At 37.1% G+C, this 15,474-nt stretch overlaps 1 protein-coding gene across 2 annotated transcripts in view; it reads left to right on the forward strand.

The window, feature by feature from the left end:
• PRKCZ (protein kinase C zeta) overlaps positions 1-15,474 on the forward strand; it is a 50,041-nt gene that overhangs the window by 12,997 nt on the left and 21,570 nt on the right. Inside the window, exons 5-8 of one of the 2 annotated variants that reach the window (XM_009985869.2) lie at positions 10,016-10,101; positions 13,127-13,258; positions 14,451-14,532; positions 15,221-15,273. In XM_009985869.2, the coding sequence (XP_009984171.1) occupies positions 10,016-10,101; positions 13,127-13,258; positions 14,451-14,532; positions 15,221-15,273 (353 nt within the window). The remainder of the gene's footprint in view (positions 1-10,015; positions 10,102-13,126; positions 13,259-14,450; positions 14,533-15,220; positions 15,274-15,474) is intronic. The other variant, XM_009985870.2, reaches the window with a different exon arrangement.

Genomic DNA, 15,474 nt, shown 5'->3' on the forward strand with positions numbered 1-15,474 from the left:
ATATTTGCTCTTAATGTTCGAGCTGATCCTGCCCATTGTCCTTGGTATCTAATGGTATTCAAACAGCAGCATCAGTGGAATAAAGGGGAGATGTTTCCTTTCATACCTGCTACGTTGTAAAGCGTAAAGAATTACACGCTGAAGAAGCTAAAGAATAAAACCCAGTGAGTAATGCCTGCTTTTTCTGTAGATTTTCCGTGTCATCATTGTGAATTGAGACCGTTGATGCAGTGTGTGTGTACGTGTGGTGCAGTAGATAACAGAACTCAGCATTTTGGTTATGATACAGTCGCTTTGCCTGCCACCCTCCTTTGCAGCCATAGATTGTTACAAATGCAGAGATTCCTGCTGCCTCTTGTGCGGAGGGATGTGGCTGAGAGACCTCTCAGAAATGCTGATAAAATTGCGTTGAAAGGACTCTTGGGGAATGTATTTTAGGAGGAAAAGAACAGAAGAGTGAGTGATGCTCCTGCTGCTGCTAATAAGGGAGATTAATGAAAGAAATGTATCCAAAAAACCCTGACGGTATGTGTTCAGGGCCTGTTTATTGTAAGATTGCTAATGTAAAGATTAACAATTTAGAAGCATCGTTTTCTAAGGCCTTTTTGTTGAATTGTGTTTAGTGGATCATCTTAGATGGATGTTTTTAATTGTGAAATAATTGTTTTGCAGTAAGGCTTACTTAGTTTCTAATATTGTCAGGATAAACTGTGCTAGTACACTTCTGCGTTTTTGCATCTGAACAAATAGGTATGTGTATTTAATGTCAAAATTCATCTCGGATTTGGGTAGCCAGTGCTAACGAATTTTACTGGTGTTTTGCTGATGGCTTCATTAATTAGAAGAATGCAGACTAGGAAGCCTTTAAATAATTGCATGCGATAGAATGAATGTGTTTTTAATGTAAGTGCTTACGGCATTAGTATGGCAGTAGACTAGTGATTTTATTATCTGATATTTCTGGCCGATTTTGCTGCTGGTTTTTTGGTGGTGATTACACTGTGTTGTGGATGCCTCTTGCGCTCTTTGTTTATCTGCTCAGTATTTTAGCATTAGGTGTTTGGACTTCATTTTTCCCCAAGCCATCTTTCTTTAAAATTTCATCGCAGGGTAAAGGTATTTTACTAACCTAATTATTGTTGTGAGCTATTTTATTTTAGATGTAGATATTGGGTTTTGCTCTATGTTCTACCTGATACTACAGAATAGCTCTAAAAGGCTTCTTGCTACAGTAGTGTGGCCTGTAAATATTTTTCTAGCTCAGAAGGCAGGTTTTTTTCCTTCATTTGTTACTGTATTGGCAGCAGTGATTAGGTTATTCAGAGCACGTGAACCAATTTCATCCCCCAATGAAGAAAGGAACTACTGCGACCATAGAGACTATTCTGAAGACGTAGATTGGATTGGACTGGATAATTAGACAATTTTGAAACTGCTAGTAACCCTCTCCTGGTTTTTAGTAGTTGAAATGACAGAGAGGAAAATGGTATGATTTTTAACGTAAGATATATTGTTGCTTAGGGATTGAAAAGAGCTGTGTCATAGTTTCTCAAGAATGCCTGAAATCTGTTCCTCTGTCGTCTTAACTGCGTATCACTTTTTTTTTAAATACATGGCATGTTTGAAAAATACGCTTACAGACTATGAGATAGCATAAGTTACTGAAAACAGCATTGTAGTTAAAGGTCTGTTTTGCTTATAATCATTTAACATTTTTAATTCTAAAATAATTTCAACATTTTTCTTAGCTATGAAACATCCAATGAAGAATGAAGAGCTAGGCCTCCCTTTTGATAATTAAAGTGTGAAATTATAAAGCACGTATATGACTGTGGGGTTTGATATCTTCCCTTACTTTAAGATACTGGATGTCTTTGCAGATGTTTGTATACTGATTTGTAAACTGTAAACTAAAAATACAATGGAATAAGGAATACTTGAGCTAGTTCTTAAAGTGTCATAACAAATAGCCTATGTTGGTGGGGTTTTTTATTTATTTATTCATTCCACCCCTCTTAGCTATTGCTTAAAATGTAGTGTAATCATGCTGGAAAGATGTCAGCTGGTTTTAGAAAACTTCTCTTGAATGTCATGTCTGTCTCCATCTTATACGTCCAATCTATATACTTCTCTCAACTTGGTAAATCCACTTTATATACATGCATTCGGAGTAACTAAGTTGGTAAAAAGGTGATGAAGCTTTTTGTGTTATTTTGGAGTTCGTGGACTTCGGTGAGCCTGTTAAACCCTTGTTAGACCTGTCTGTTTCAGTAGCCTGAAAGAGCTATTTAATGTGTAACCCTTAAATGATATGGTCACCGTTAATTATATATTATTATACGTGGGATACTGTGTAATACTTTTCAAAATTAGTTGCTCTGTGCAAGTTATGGGCTTTAACGTTTAACTGAGCCACAGAAATAGCAACAGAGGCCTGCAGGGCAGATAAATGGGTTCTTCAACAGTTCTCTCTTGGAATTTTGAGTTGCTATGCGAGAAACCAGATTCTGTGAGAGATTTCAGGTGCTGCTAATTTGAAATGGAGAGCACTTCAGAAGTGAAGCCTTGTAAGACTGGTGATAACAGTTGGCTAGCTGCTGAAGACTTGCTGTCAGTAGAAATCTGGATGCTAAATAAATCTCCTGAAGTAGAAAAGCAAAAAGCAACTAACTTCAGGCATGCTGAAAGGGTGGTTTTCAGAAGAGGCATGCAAGAGCCCTAATCGTCACTGTCAGTGCAAGGGTTAAGTGTTGGAACAGGCTGTGCAGTTCTGTCCTTAAACCACAGGGGGAAGGTAGTGACTTGGGTAGTAGAAAAACAGAAAACTGAGATTGTCAATATTGACTAGAAATCACCTCATTTGTAATTCTGAAGTTCCATTACTAGTTCTTCTGCATCTGTAAGTGCTTGTCCTTGAATTATTAGCTGGGGAAATACTTAAAAGGAAATCAGAAACTATTTGAAGGCAAAACTTTAGATTAAGATTTCCTTTTAAATCTTTAGATTTTGGTATGGTTCTCTTTACTTTTACAATAACATGCTCATTCTAATAATTATAATGCTATTATATGCTTCTTCCAATAATTTAGGTTATCTATCATGTTCTTCAGTAACGGAGGTACAGGTGCCCTGTGACTGGCACAGGAATCCCTGCTCTTCAGATTGTCAACTCTGATAAAAACTATTCTTACCCATAGGGATTGCAAAGGAAAAAAAACCCTCAGGCAAGCAGTGACAAAATTGGTATTGTGGAGCCTGAAACAAGAAGTGTGGATTGGAACTCACTCGTTAATTTCAAGGTGCAATAGTTGTTTTTAACAACAGCACTACAAGCTATCTCAGTGTTACTTTGAACTCGTTCGAAGGAATAGCTGTCACAAAATGGTTTTACACAGTGGATCTCGTGTTATTCACAGATAATGGAGAGCACAGTAGAAATCTAACGAGTCTTAGGTGGGAAGCAGTGTGTAAACTTCGCAGATCTGGTATGATTATCTTCCTTTCCTCTGTGAGGTGAGTTGAAAACCCCCTTCCACATGCTGAAAGACAAATACTGTAATTAATTTGAAAGACTTGAACATGTTAAAGAAAGCATGTTTAACACTCTAGCTTTCCATTAACAGACGAGGTGAAAGGACAGGTACATAAGACTGTATCATATGGAGTTTTTTCCCCATAAGAATGAGAAACTCCCGGGTGGAAGGCTGCATCCTTGGGAAACAATAATTCTCTGCGTCATAAAAGAATTAGCTAAGCTGGAAGATTTACTCAGTTTGCTATTAGGATTAGTGTAGAATCATTTAATCCAGAGTATAACAGGTGTGATGAGTAACTCCTGAAACTATTCAGATTTTTTTTATTTAGCTGCTGTCATTAAATAAGTTGTCTAGTGGTACTTTATATTGCTGCAAACTTTACTTATGTTGTACTTGTGAAATGTGTAAGTGCTGTATCCATATAGGATATGAGCGCTTAGAAGGAGTCAAAGGACAAATGGGAGAATCTCTGAGATTCGTTGAATTTATTGCATGATAAAAACTGAGCACAATTCATAGAACTCAAATTGTGATGTAAGAATAGCCATTGTGTGCACTCAATTTCAGCTTGCTTTCCTCCTTACACAAAGCAGAGTAAGTTACTGTCTGATACAGATGTGTCAAAACTGAGACTGAAAAGCAACAGGTCTGGAGAGTTGGTCCTACTGCAAGGTACCAGTGTCCTCTGTCATGCTGACGTGTTGCATGCTTTGCTGGGTGTCATGTTAGCAGGCGACGGATCAAATGGGAAAGAATTCAGAGAAATATGCTCAGGAGTCTGATTTCTTAGGAAAGATAGAATCATATAACAGTTTGGGTTGGAAGGGACCTCAAAGATCATCTAGTTCCAACCCCCCTGCCATGGGCAGGGACACCATAAAGTACACCTTTATGAAGTAATAGCTAAACTGAGTTTGTCGTTCTACTAATACTGGAATAATGTAAACATTGGGAAGGGAAATGGAACTCTTTGAGTGAATCATAAGCTGAAGTAATGGAATCATGCTGTGAAAGAAAACAGCCTGAATCAGAAAGCATAGATATGTTCAGCCACTTATAAATATTTTAAAGGATGCTATTTTTCCTGTGTATCTGCTGTCCAAAATTCTTTGTTTTTTTGTTAAGGATTTTTACATAATACTAGTAAAATAATGCTGTGTGCTATTATTTTGTCCTGCAATGCTATCATATTTTGATGACTTAGTTCCAAAATAATTACCCTCCTTCCAAAGAAAATGAAAATTTAAATTCATTAGCATATGCTTGAAAGACTACAGAAACTTCTATAGAGCCTGTGTACAGGGCAGTGTATCATTGTGTATTTGAAACAAATCCACACTTTTTGGGAAATAGCTGTCTTGACGCATGAATATCAAATTTGTTTTCATGTAATTGACAAACATTTCGCTATGACTAGATAACATGAGTAAACTGTGGGCTGTTAGTCTCTGAGTCATGTTCTTAACAGTTCTTAGTGGTTAGTTAATAAATAGTGAGTCTTGCAAGTAAAAAGAGAATTGAAAGTCTGTGATTGACCTCGCAGTTGGTGTTCTAGGATTCAATATGGAAGTGGATCACCTGAACTTGCTACAATTTCTGCACCAGGTGAGAGTGGGAGAATCCTGCACTTCTCCTGGTTTAATCCCAGATTTTTCTATCTTGGTAACATTGTAAGCGTATTCAACTGTTCAGCTCTTACATGCACAGCAGTCTTTAGTGAAAAGAAAGAAGTTGTTGGCTGTGGGGCTGATGCCTGTGAAGTTGTGCAGCCTTTCTGTGCTCAGGGTGATGCCTTTGAGGTTGTAATGTCTGTTCTGTGCATCGCCCAACTCGTATGCAACCAGGTGGCCCCTTCAGCTGGAGGACTTACTGTACTCAGCAGCCTAACCAAAACAATTACAGTTCCTAGACTTGATACTAAGGCAATCTGGATCAATTTAAAAAAAATCTTGTAATAAGAAAGAGCAAACCCCACATTTTTAAGTCTTTCATTTACTTTTTTGTTTGTTTGTTTGCCAGAAATATACCAAGTTATCTCATATGTTTGTTTACCATGATTGTTTGAGGGTTACATTCCCATTCCAGTTCTCAAGAAATAACTCTGTAAATTTTGTTGGCTACTAATTTTTTTTAGTACTTTTAAAGTACTAATTTTTTTTACTCTTTTAAAGTATCAATTGATTATTTTGTTTTGCTCAAGAGATAATAAGGCAAATCCTTGGATGTACCCTGTTTGTTTGATAGCTGAAGTGGCAATCTTGCTTGTTGTTCTGGTAGGATCCATTGTTGTCTTCTACACTAGGTGTCTCTGAGGTGCATCTCTGAGGCCTCATCCACAATTTTGTTTTGATTGATCAGTCCCCCTGATCACAAGTACAGGGAACTTTTAGGGACAATTTATGTGTTCTCTAAGCGTTTTATTTATTGTATTTCTGTGAATATAAGGTACTATTATTTTTTTGTTTGAAAGTGAAAGCCTCTATTTTTAAATGTAGTTTTTTAGATCCCTTTGTTTCTTAATTTTCTCAAATATTTTGAATGCAATCAGTATTTTGAACGACAAGGCAATCCAGATTTTCTAATTGCTGTTCATATGAGCTGTTCAGTTTGGAGAGCAAGAAAGAGCATAAGGCATTAATAGGTGTGACTGATCCAAAGGGACACACAGCACCAGTGCAGCAGAGATGCTAGATTTTAAAAATGGGATGCTAGCTCTGTTTTTGTTGGATGGCATTGTCTTTGTAAATGTGACTTACCACCTTGCAATGGCATGGAGCCATTTGAGCAGAAGGGTATGAATACGAGCAGCCAAGAGATCATGCATGAGAAATCAGTGTGCATGGAGGACAAGTTTTCCAGCTAGCAGTCCCGAAGTGGGAGCCAGTTGACCCTCTTCTAAGGCAGTGGGGAGTAGGGTGTTCAAACAGTATGCTAGCCAGCCGTGTTGCAGTAAGTGCTGAGTAAATATTTCCTTGTTGCTTCTCTGCTGATGCTATGTGTCGTACACTTCCCATGTCATTATTGCTATCATAATTGTGCTTGATTTTTTTATTATTATTTTTTTTCATCAAAGTTGATCTGGCTTTGTAGTTAACTTTAGTGTCTCTTGAAAAAGAAAAGAAGGATGAGGGTACGGTTCCCTGACTGCCAATCAGTTTTAAATAACACTAAATAAAAAATAAAATGCTATCTTAATAACAGCAAGAGGTGAAAGCACTCAATACCTATATATTGTTAAGGATACTCTTTTCCATTTCTAGCTTCTACAAACGAATGGCAGTTGTATGTACCAGCTTATTCATAATAAAAAGAAGGTGCAATTAACATACCATACCATGTATGTCTGTTACATATTTCAGAAAGCAGTTTTAGTCTTTAAATTTAACTAGTTGGGACATCTTAAGTAACAGATATGTAAAACAACACACTATCAAAGTTCTTTAGAACTTAGTTTTCCCAAAATTTGTTCTAGCTTTGTATGTAATCATTTTTATATGTTACCTTTTTATCTAACTCAGAGTCCATCTGATTTACCAATATCAATTTCCTACTTGTAATTCATGAGTTAGTTTTGAAAGAATGCTCACTTGTCTACTCAGCAAAACACGAAAAGAACAAAACAAAAACTGGGCATTCTCATAGTGTCCAGCTGGCAGGCAATGGAATTGGCGTGTAAACAACTTGCATTAATCTCTGAGAAGTGATTTGCAGCAATAGCTAGTGATCTCTGTGCTTAGTGTAGTAGAAGATTTCATTATAGTTTGATCACAGAAAAGCAGACTTTAGAGTTGCATTTGTAAATCCAAATGCAGAGGGGATATTTTTTGGTGGCTATCTTACTGCTATTCATTGGTGTACACCACGCTTTTCAGAGAACTGATGAATTCTCTTACATATTCTGGAAAACACAAGCATTTCTGAACTTTCAGATGGAAAAAATAATATTTTGGGCTTGGAACCAGATTGGACCTGGATTTTAGACTGTTTTTCTTCTCCGCTGTTGGGGAGGTATGTTGTCATTTGAAAAAATTATTGTGCCCCCTTCGATTTCTCCCTGCTTTACCAAGTTTTCAAAGGCAAATTTCACATCCTTTCTGCTAAGTTCCAAGGAGGTAATTTTGAACTGAGGGAGTATCTTCTGTAGATGAGTTAATTTGAAATGAACACTGAACAATAGACAATTTGTTCATTTGTTTATATTAATAATTAATTTTTTTGTTTAATTTTTTCCTCAAGTTTTTTCTACAATATGTTTTAAAAGGTGAAAAACCCAAACCCTAGGGAGTGTCTTTGAAAAAAACAATATTAAATATATTTACAAGGTTCACTGTGTGTTACTGTTAGTGATGTAGTTGCACAGCTTGACAACAGAGGGAAGAATCGCACAACAGCAACAGTCAGTTGTTTCGCACTGCTTTTTGGAGGCAGCTGGTTAATTTTGTTTCAGGCATTCAGTTTGAGTATTTTTATTTCCCCTTTAACTTGAAAAACAGTCTCTTCTCTGTTTTTTCCCTCCAATTTTCCAATCTTGGAAATAGATAAAGTTCAGTACATTCATTGTAATGAGAATATGTATTTGTGTCCCACAAAAAAAGCTTGTGTCACAATGATAATAGAACTTGTGATATAAAGGTGTGAAAGGTGTGTCTTACAATCGTCGCTGTGGTTGTTTTTTGTTTCTGTTTGTGGTTTTTTTTTTAGCTTGGCCTCTTTTAGAGACAGGGAATAGGAATTGGTTTGCCTTTGCCACTGGTTCAGTATAGGGTCTTAGTGGTAAATTGTAGAAGTTCCTACTTTTTGAAGCTGCGCTGTATTAGGTGCACTTTTTGTTAGACTTTTGCCTTGCAAGTATATGGGGTAAAACCCTGACTTTGATTTAATATTTATCATTAATTAGAGAAGTGACTTGCTACTTTATTTACAGACTTCATCAGCACAAGCTGCTCGTTAACTTATCGTTCGTTTAATATTCCTCATGTCGGTGATAAGCTAATGTTCAGAACACAGATGTATTAGGTTGCCTCCATATGGTGCTTTGTCTAATGAATCAATTAGCAATTTTGGAGAAAATCCTTGTGAAGTTTTTTCTCTTGGTGAAAAGTCATCCTACAAATGGGGGAACAGTTTTTCGTTGGTGTTTGTGTTTGGGCATGTTTTTAGGCAAAAACTTTGCAATAGTTTTACTAAGTTCTCATTTAAATTTTCTTTGCACTTAGGAAAAGCAGAGTTTTTTGTTTACTTTAAAGTTTATATTTGGCAGATTTTGAAGAGCTATGAGTCAAACATATAAAGTGATACGTTTCTATTCTAGTAACTGTATCTTTGCCACCTCTGGCATGCAGTCTTTCAGCTCCTTGGAGAAGTTGGAGTTTTTTTTTGAATTGTTAACAATTTATTTAATAGTGAAATGTCTGTTTCAAATGCTTGCAAAGTAAACGTTTGCGCATGCAAATAGAGTAACATGAATGTTTGTGGATTTGGCACTGTAGATTTGTGGAGTCACAGAAGCTTTGATGCTTTTGTGTGCCTTGCTTTAGAAGGACAAAAACAGAGCATCTAAATCAAACCTTGTATTTCAATCAGTCATTTTATGTCAGTAGCCTGTGATTTTTGACTTGCTCAATATTAAGTTAAAATACTTTTTAAAAAAGAAACTATTTGCTACTTGCAGTATCTTTTGACAGTGGAACTGTTTGGGTTTTTCAATAAAAAACCCAACACTTCATCAATAAGATGCGGATATTTAAAACTTCACTGTTTAAAACTTGAAGGACAGAAACATTAATGATGGAACTTTAAGAAGGTTCTGAATTAACTTCTGAGTCTTACAAATTTACAGTTTAATACCTTGTCAGAATGCAGCACTGTTTATCAATCAAGCCTCCCAAAGTTTCTATAGCAGATCAAAGGGCTTCTTGTTGTTATGTTTAGAATGTATTGGAAGTCATTGCAGACCTGCACTTGAACTGTTTCGCTAGTGGAAGAAATGTTTTGGTGATGTTTAATGGCAAGATAAAAACGAGGTCAAATAATGTAGCTCTCGAGACTTGTACCATCTTGAATATTGTGTATCTGAAGCATCATGAGCAGCAGACACGCTTCGCATGTTTAGTTGTGAAGGCGACGTGGTGAGATCAGCATCACGACTTTGCCAGAGGAGGCTGTTTCTTTAACAGTTGTCTGTCCCTCTCACCTGAGCTTGAGCAGCCAGCGGCCAAGAAACGGTAACGAGATTATGATCATGTGAGGAAAAAAGAGGGATAGAGAAAAGGGAGAGGCAGTGGTGAAAGCACATCCTGCAGAAGCTGTCTTTTACGGCTGATTTAAGAACAAAAAACAAACAAACAAAACCAGCAGAGATTTGAGCTGTGCGTTGATATTTAGAAAAGATTGTTTCAATCACGACTTGCTTAACGTAGTGGGTCTGGAGCTGCTGTGCTGCCGTGCTGCTGCTTACACCTTTTTAATTTCTCTCTTAGAATCGATCTACCGACGTGGAGCCAGAAGATGGAGGAAGCTGTACCGAGTGAATGGGCATTTGTTTCAAGCCAAACGTTTTAACAGAGTGAGTACTGTGGCATAAAATGTTGGGTTTTGGTGATGTTCTCTGGTAATTGTTTTATCAGTGTGTGCTTTTTCTCTATTTGAGTGTTGGAAAGAAAGGAGAAGTAAGATGCTTATTCATGTGACTTCACAGTCTGTGCAGTGTTATTCAGGTCATAGCAATCAGAAAAACTTGTAAGTCTTTGAATCTGGGGTGGAGTTAATATATGATTGGTGGAAAACAGTTATTTTTAAAGTCTTTAAAAACGCTTTTGTGACTGTTTAAACTGATGCATACTTAGAGCAGCTTTTCTCCTCTCCACTCTGTATGTATTTTGATTGCTTATTAGCATATTTTACCTTCAGTACTTTTTGTCATTCTTAGAGTTCTTGATGTTAGCTTTAACTGTTTTGAATCTGAGGTATTACATAATCTAATTAAGAAAAAAAATCTGTTTTATTGAGCTAAAATACAACTGTGTTAATAATCTGACTTAATGCACACAAGTAAGTGAATGTAGCTTTAAGGCTGACACCTCCTTCACTTATCCCATTATGCCTGAGTATTGCAGCATGTGTACACTTTTGGGAATTCCATACAAAACTTGAGTACGGTGAGTTAACTTTCTGATTCAGCAGTAACTTTTTTCTAAATGAAATCAGCATTTTTTTTCTAATATTCCCCACCTCAAAACTGCATTGAAAGAAGGAAAATCCCCTTAAAACTCAGTATCTTATCACTAGGTATGTGAAAAATGTGAGTCATACATCAGAATTATAACATGCATTTGTATAATGTGGTATGCCAACTCAATTTTTTTTTTTAATTTATAGTATGAAACATATACTTTTTTGTGCCTATCTGCAACACAGTTAAAACGTATTTCTTTGAAACATTGTGAATGCATACCTGCCATGTTAATAATTTATAATGTTGTAGATAATGATGTTTTACTTGAAATTAGGCAAATGGAGAATATACATATAAATATTTCTATGACCAAGTGACTCACCTAGTGGATGAGGGAAAGGCTGTGGATGTTGTCTACCTGGACTTCAGTAAGGCCTTTGACACCATCTCTCAGCATTTTCCTTGAGAAGCTGGTGGCTCATGGCTTAGACAGGTGTATTCCTCGCTGGGTAAAAAACTGGCTGGATGGCCGAGCCCAGAGGGTTGGAGTGAATGGAGTTAAATCCAACTGGTGGCTGGTCACAAGTGGTGTTTGCCAGGGCTCAGTTCTGGGGCCAGTCTTGTTTAATATCTTTGTCAATGACCTGGATGAGGGAGTCGAGTGCTCCCTAGGTGAGTTTGCAGATGACACCGATCTGGGTGGGAGTGTTGATCTGCTGGAGGGTAGGAAGGCTCTGCAGAGGGATCTGGACAGGCTGGATCGATGGGCCAAACATGTAGATGTAGCATTTCAGGACTTGTTTAGTGGGCACGGTGGTATTGGGTTGATGGTTGGACTTGATGATCTTAGAGGTCCGTTCCAACCTTAATGATTCTGTGATTTTGAGACCTCATTAGCATGCTCGTTTGTCAGCAATCCTAAACAAGACGACTTTGTTATAGCTGTCTGTAGATGAATGAAATCTTACAAAGCCAGAACACTAAACCATATCTGACTGAAGTTACTGATGAAGTTGACATGGACCAGGAATTTTGAAAGAAGTGGCTATAAATGTCCAAGACTCCTTCTCTTATTAGGCAGTATGTTTTGGGGGGGGGTTTTGTTGTTTTTTTTCAGGGGCAATGCAGTTTGGATTTCTCGTGGTCAATGAGGACTGGCTGTACAGAATGGGATGTAGTCAAGTTTTGTTTTCTACAACCATCAAAATATGAGAAGAGCCATATAGAAAATATTTTTTAATTTCTATTCTTTGGTCATGAATTCTTTTTTTGTCGGTTTTTGCCTTTTTTTTTTTTTTTTCCCCCCTAATACTACTAGTAAGTATTTATAGTAGCTTAGCACTTTTGGGCAGGACACCGTGTGTGATTCATTGGTCTAAGGATCTGAATAACCACACTTTAACTTGCAGTTTGCTGTGAGGAACAGACTGTCACTGTTTTGTGGCTTCGGGACAGTTGAGGAGTTCTGTCTAAGCCTGAAATGGGGGATGAGTGCAGGACTTCACGTGCAGCTTACAGAATGATAGGCAGTGTCAGCCTGTTACAGTAATTACTGGAGAAAATTCACAGATAGAAACTAGTGAGTAAGTCTTCTGTTGGCAGTCTGTGTGCTGGGTAGAGTGGGGACTGAGACTAGGTGACTACTTGGCGTGTAAGAATCTGACTGCTGTTTGGCACTTTGAGTAAAGTGGATAAAATGACCACAGCACACATACATTGGAAAAATTATTTAAAGACCTGCCCTGTTAAAGTCAGCAGTAGAATGTCTGGCTTCTTAATTTGTCCTCATTTTGATTTAACTTATTCAGATGCCATTTTGTTGCATGTATTAAAAAGGCCATTTTTTTTAATGTTAAATGTTTTTTTAGTGCGACATACAGAGGTTTTACATCAGACTTGATAGATGAGTTGTAATTATTGAAAGCTCCTACTGATGTTCTACCACTGTTAAAGTATATAGGTGCAGATATAGAACATTATTCATACTTCTGTCTTTTCTAACATTTTATGCCAATGTTCTCCAAAGCAGTCAGTTTGGGTGCTTTTCATGCATAACTGTGTAGTACAAATTCGTGTCAGTTGTGTTTGGGTAACCTCTGTCAGAACCTGAAACTCAAAGTATTCTCATTCTCTAAGAATGATTTGCTAATGTTAGACTGTAATGTGTTCCATATGCCTGAGATACTTGTTTTTCTTAATATTCATTAAAAACGACTGCATTTAGCTCAATTCTAAGTATGAAATGTAACCATTAGTTATTGGAGAAACCCTGGCTATTCTAAAAGGATTATTACTGAACACTTGTTAGGAGGTGACTAGGATGGGTTGTTCTGGGGTAGATTCTTGCTGCTAGATAATTACTCACCTACAGAAAGGAATCGATAATTGAATTAATGATATGCATTCTTGCTTTCAGAGAGCGTATTGTGGCCAGTGCAGTGAAAGGATATGGGGTCTCGGAAGGCAAGGCTACAAGTGTATCAACTGCAAATTGTTGGTCCATAAACGTTGTCATATACTTGTTCCACTGACCTGCAAAAGGCATATGGTAAGTTTGCATTCTGTATGAAGCTAAGGAGTTTCATTGGGTCCCGTGTTGCTGTTTCTGAATGTGCATCCGAAGAAATGAGATGCTGTGCGTGGTTGTAGATCTATAACACTTGGTGTTTGGTTTTCAGTTTCCGAAATGTCTATGGAGGACAAGCCTTTGAATTGTGAGCAGTAGAGACAAAGTGGGAAAAGAAAACTTGTAATACGACTTAAGTGTGAGCAAGCTGGAGTCTGACTTCTCCAGTAGACCTATTGTACTTTACAAATACAGAAGAGTTGTCATTGGCAACCTTAGTGTTTGTTCCGTTTAGCCTGTGGGAAGGTTTTAATAACTGAGACACTAGAGTGGCTTTTGCACTACTGCTTGCAAAAAGGCTTGTTGCTTTCATGTTCTGGCATCTCAGTTTCTCCAGTACTGTTCTCATCCTTGCCATTCCCCTCCCATATTCCAGTGGCAAGTCTAGCATTTCCTAAGCTTTAAACATTTATCTGTATCTGAATTTTAGCCCTTCCCCACACTCATCACAGACTAGAACCAGTATCTCACTGGTTGTTGCATCACATTGTCTCTAACTCAAACCAGGGTTTTTCTTTATTGATATTGCATATAACTTGCCTTGACATTACTAGATTCTTTGCCAATTTATGCACGTTGCTATACCTTCTGAAACAGTCCTACATGTCTCATTATGAGTTGCAAATGAGTCTAGGGTCCAAATGTACTATAAAGCTATTTGATATTGTGATCTTTAGTGATTTGTGCAATACCTTTGCATAACGAGTAACTGTTGATGTTTTTTAAAAAGGAAAGGACTATGTCAGTGCTCTGAATTGAGTGAGTAACAACATGCTGAAGTGTTCACTTTATTGCAGTTCCGTGTGAAACAGGCTCAGAAGTCTTAACTAGAATTAAAGTTTGAACTTTGCAATAGAATCTACTAATCTTACTTTTAGAAGACGACTAAACATCTGTTGTAGATGCGGAGTGGTTGACATAGCATTTAGGCTGTTGGTAGGCGGGTTTTACAGTGCATTGCAAAATGTTAATATTTGGAAATACTTTCTACAAAATCCAGCTTTCATTCTGGAAGACACATATGTCAGGTGCATGGTAGTCACATGGCAGGACATACTCACTTGAAATGGCCTAAACCGACTTTTTTTCCTATGTAATGTCTGTATTTTGCAAGGATTCGGTCATGCCTTCCCAGGAACCTCAGTTAGATGATAAAAATGATGAAGTTGACCTCCCTTCAGAAGAAACTGATGGCAGTGAGTACTTTCTTGTTTGTTTCCCCAGTTGGAGGCCCAGTTTACTTTCTACCTGTTTGTTTGTTTGTTTTTTAAAGATTACTTTGGATTAGCTCTAGTTTAGTCCCATGGACTAAATGCTCGTTAGGGACTCAGTTATAGTAAATGTATTTCTGAATTGTATCATCTGGTCCAGTTTCATCCTAAATTCATGTGCTCTGAAACCATTCCAGAATGTGACATTAAGCACAGGGCAATTGGCAACAATAGATTTACTTTTTAAAACAAACAAAAAAAACCTGTACTTCAGATCCAAACTAGGATGCAAATATAAGTGCGCCCTCAGACTTTAAGTATTTCTTAATTTTGTGTAATTTGGAGAACTCTTTCTAAGCTAATATTTTTTGATGGTTTAACCTGTCTTGTTTAAGGGCCCATTTATCATACCCATTTTCCAAAATGACTCCAGATACTATTGTGAGCTGAAAGGTTCATTGATGAATTTCTTACTGTCTCGGAGTTGGTTGTTTCTGCAGTGCCCGTAGGATCTGCTGTCAAGATTACAAGAATAAAGTGGAAAAATCTGATCAACTGGCATGTAGTATTTAAAGCAAACCCTAAGCTGCTAAATCATCATTCTGTTTATCAATTTTTAAAATGATTTCTAATGGAGGCCTTAACCACACTACTTGTTTGATTTCTTTTTCAGTTCCCTACATTCCTTCAAACCGGAAACATGACAACATTAAAGATGACTCTGAGGTATATTTTAAAAATATTTTTGTGATTCACGTTTACACACTCTTAATCATTTGACTTGATATAAAATAGCTAATTATTTATCCAATTTTTTTTCTACTAGTTTTTAAAAAAAGAAGCCTGAGGTTTTTTTTTCACAATTGGCTGTTTTTTTAAGCATTTTTATTGGATTTTTCAGATTTCATCTTGTTATCTCAATCATGA

This window comes from Tauraco erythrolophus, chromosome 23, assembly GCF_009769465.1.
Source record: "Tauraco erythrolophus isolate bTauEry1 chromosome 23, bTauEry1.pri, whole genome shotgun sequence".
NCBI lineage: Eukaryota > Metazoa > Chordata > Aves > Musophagiformes > Musophagidae > Tauraco > Tauraco erythrolophus.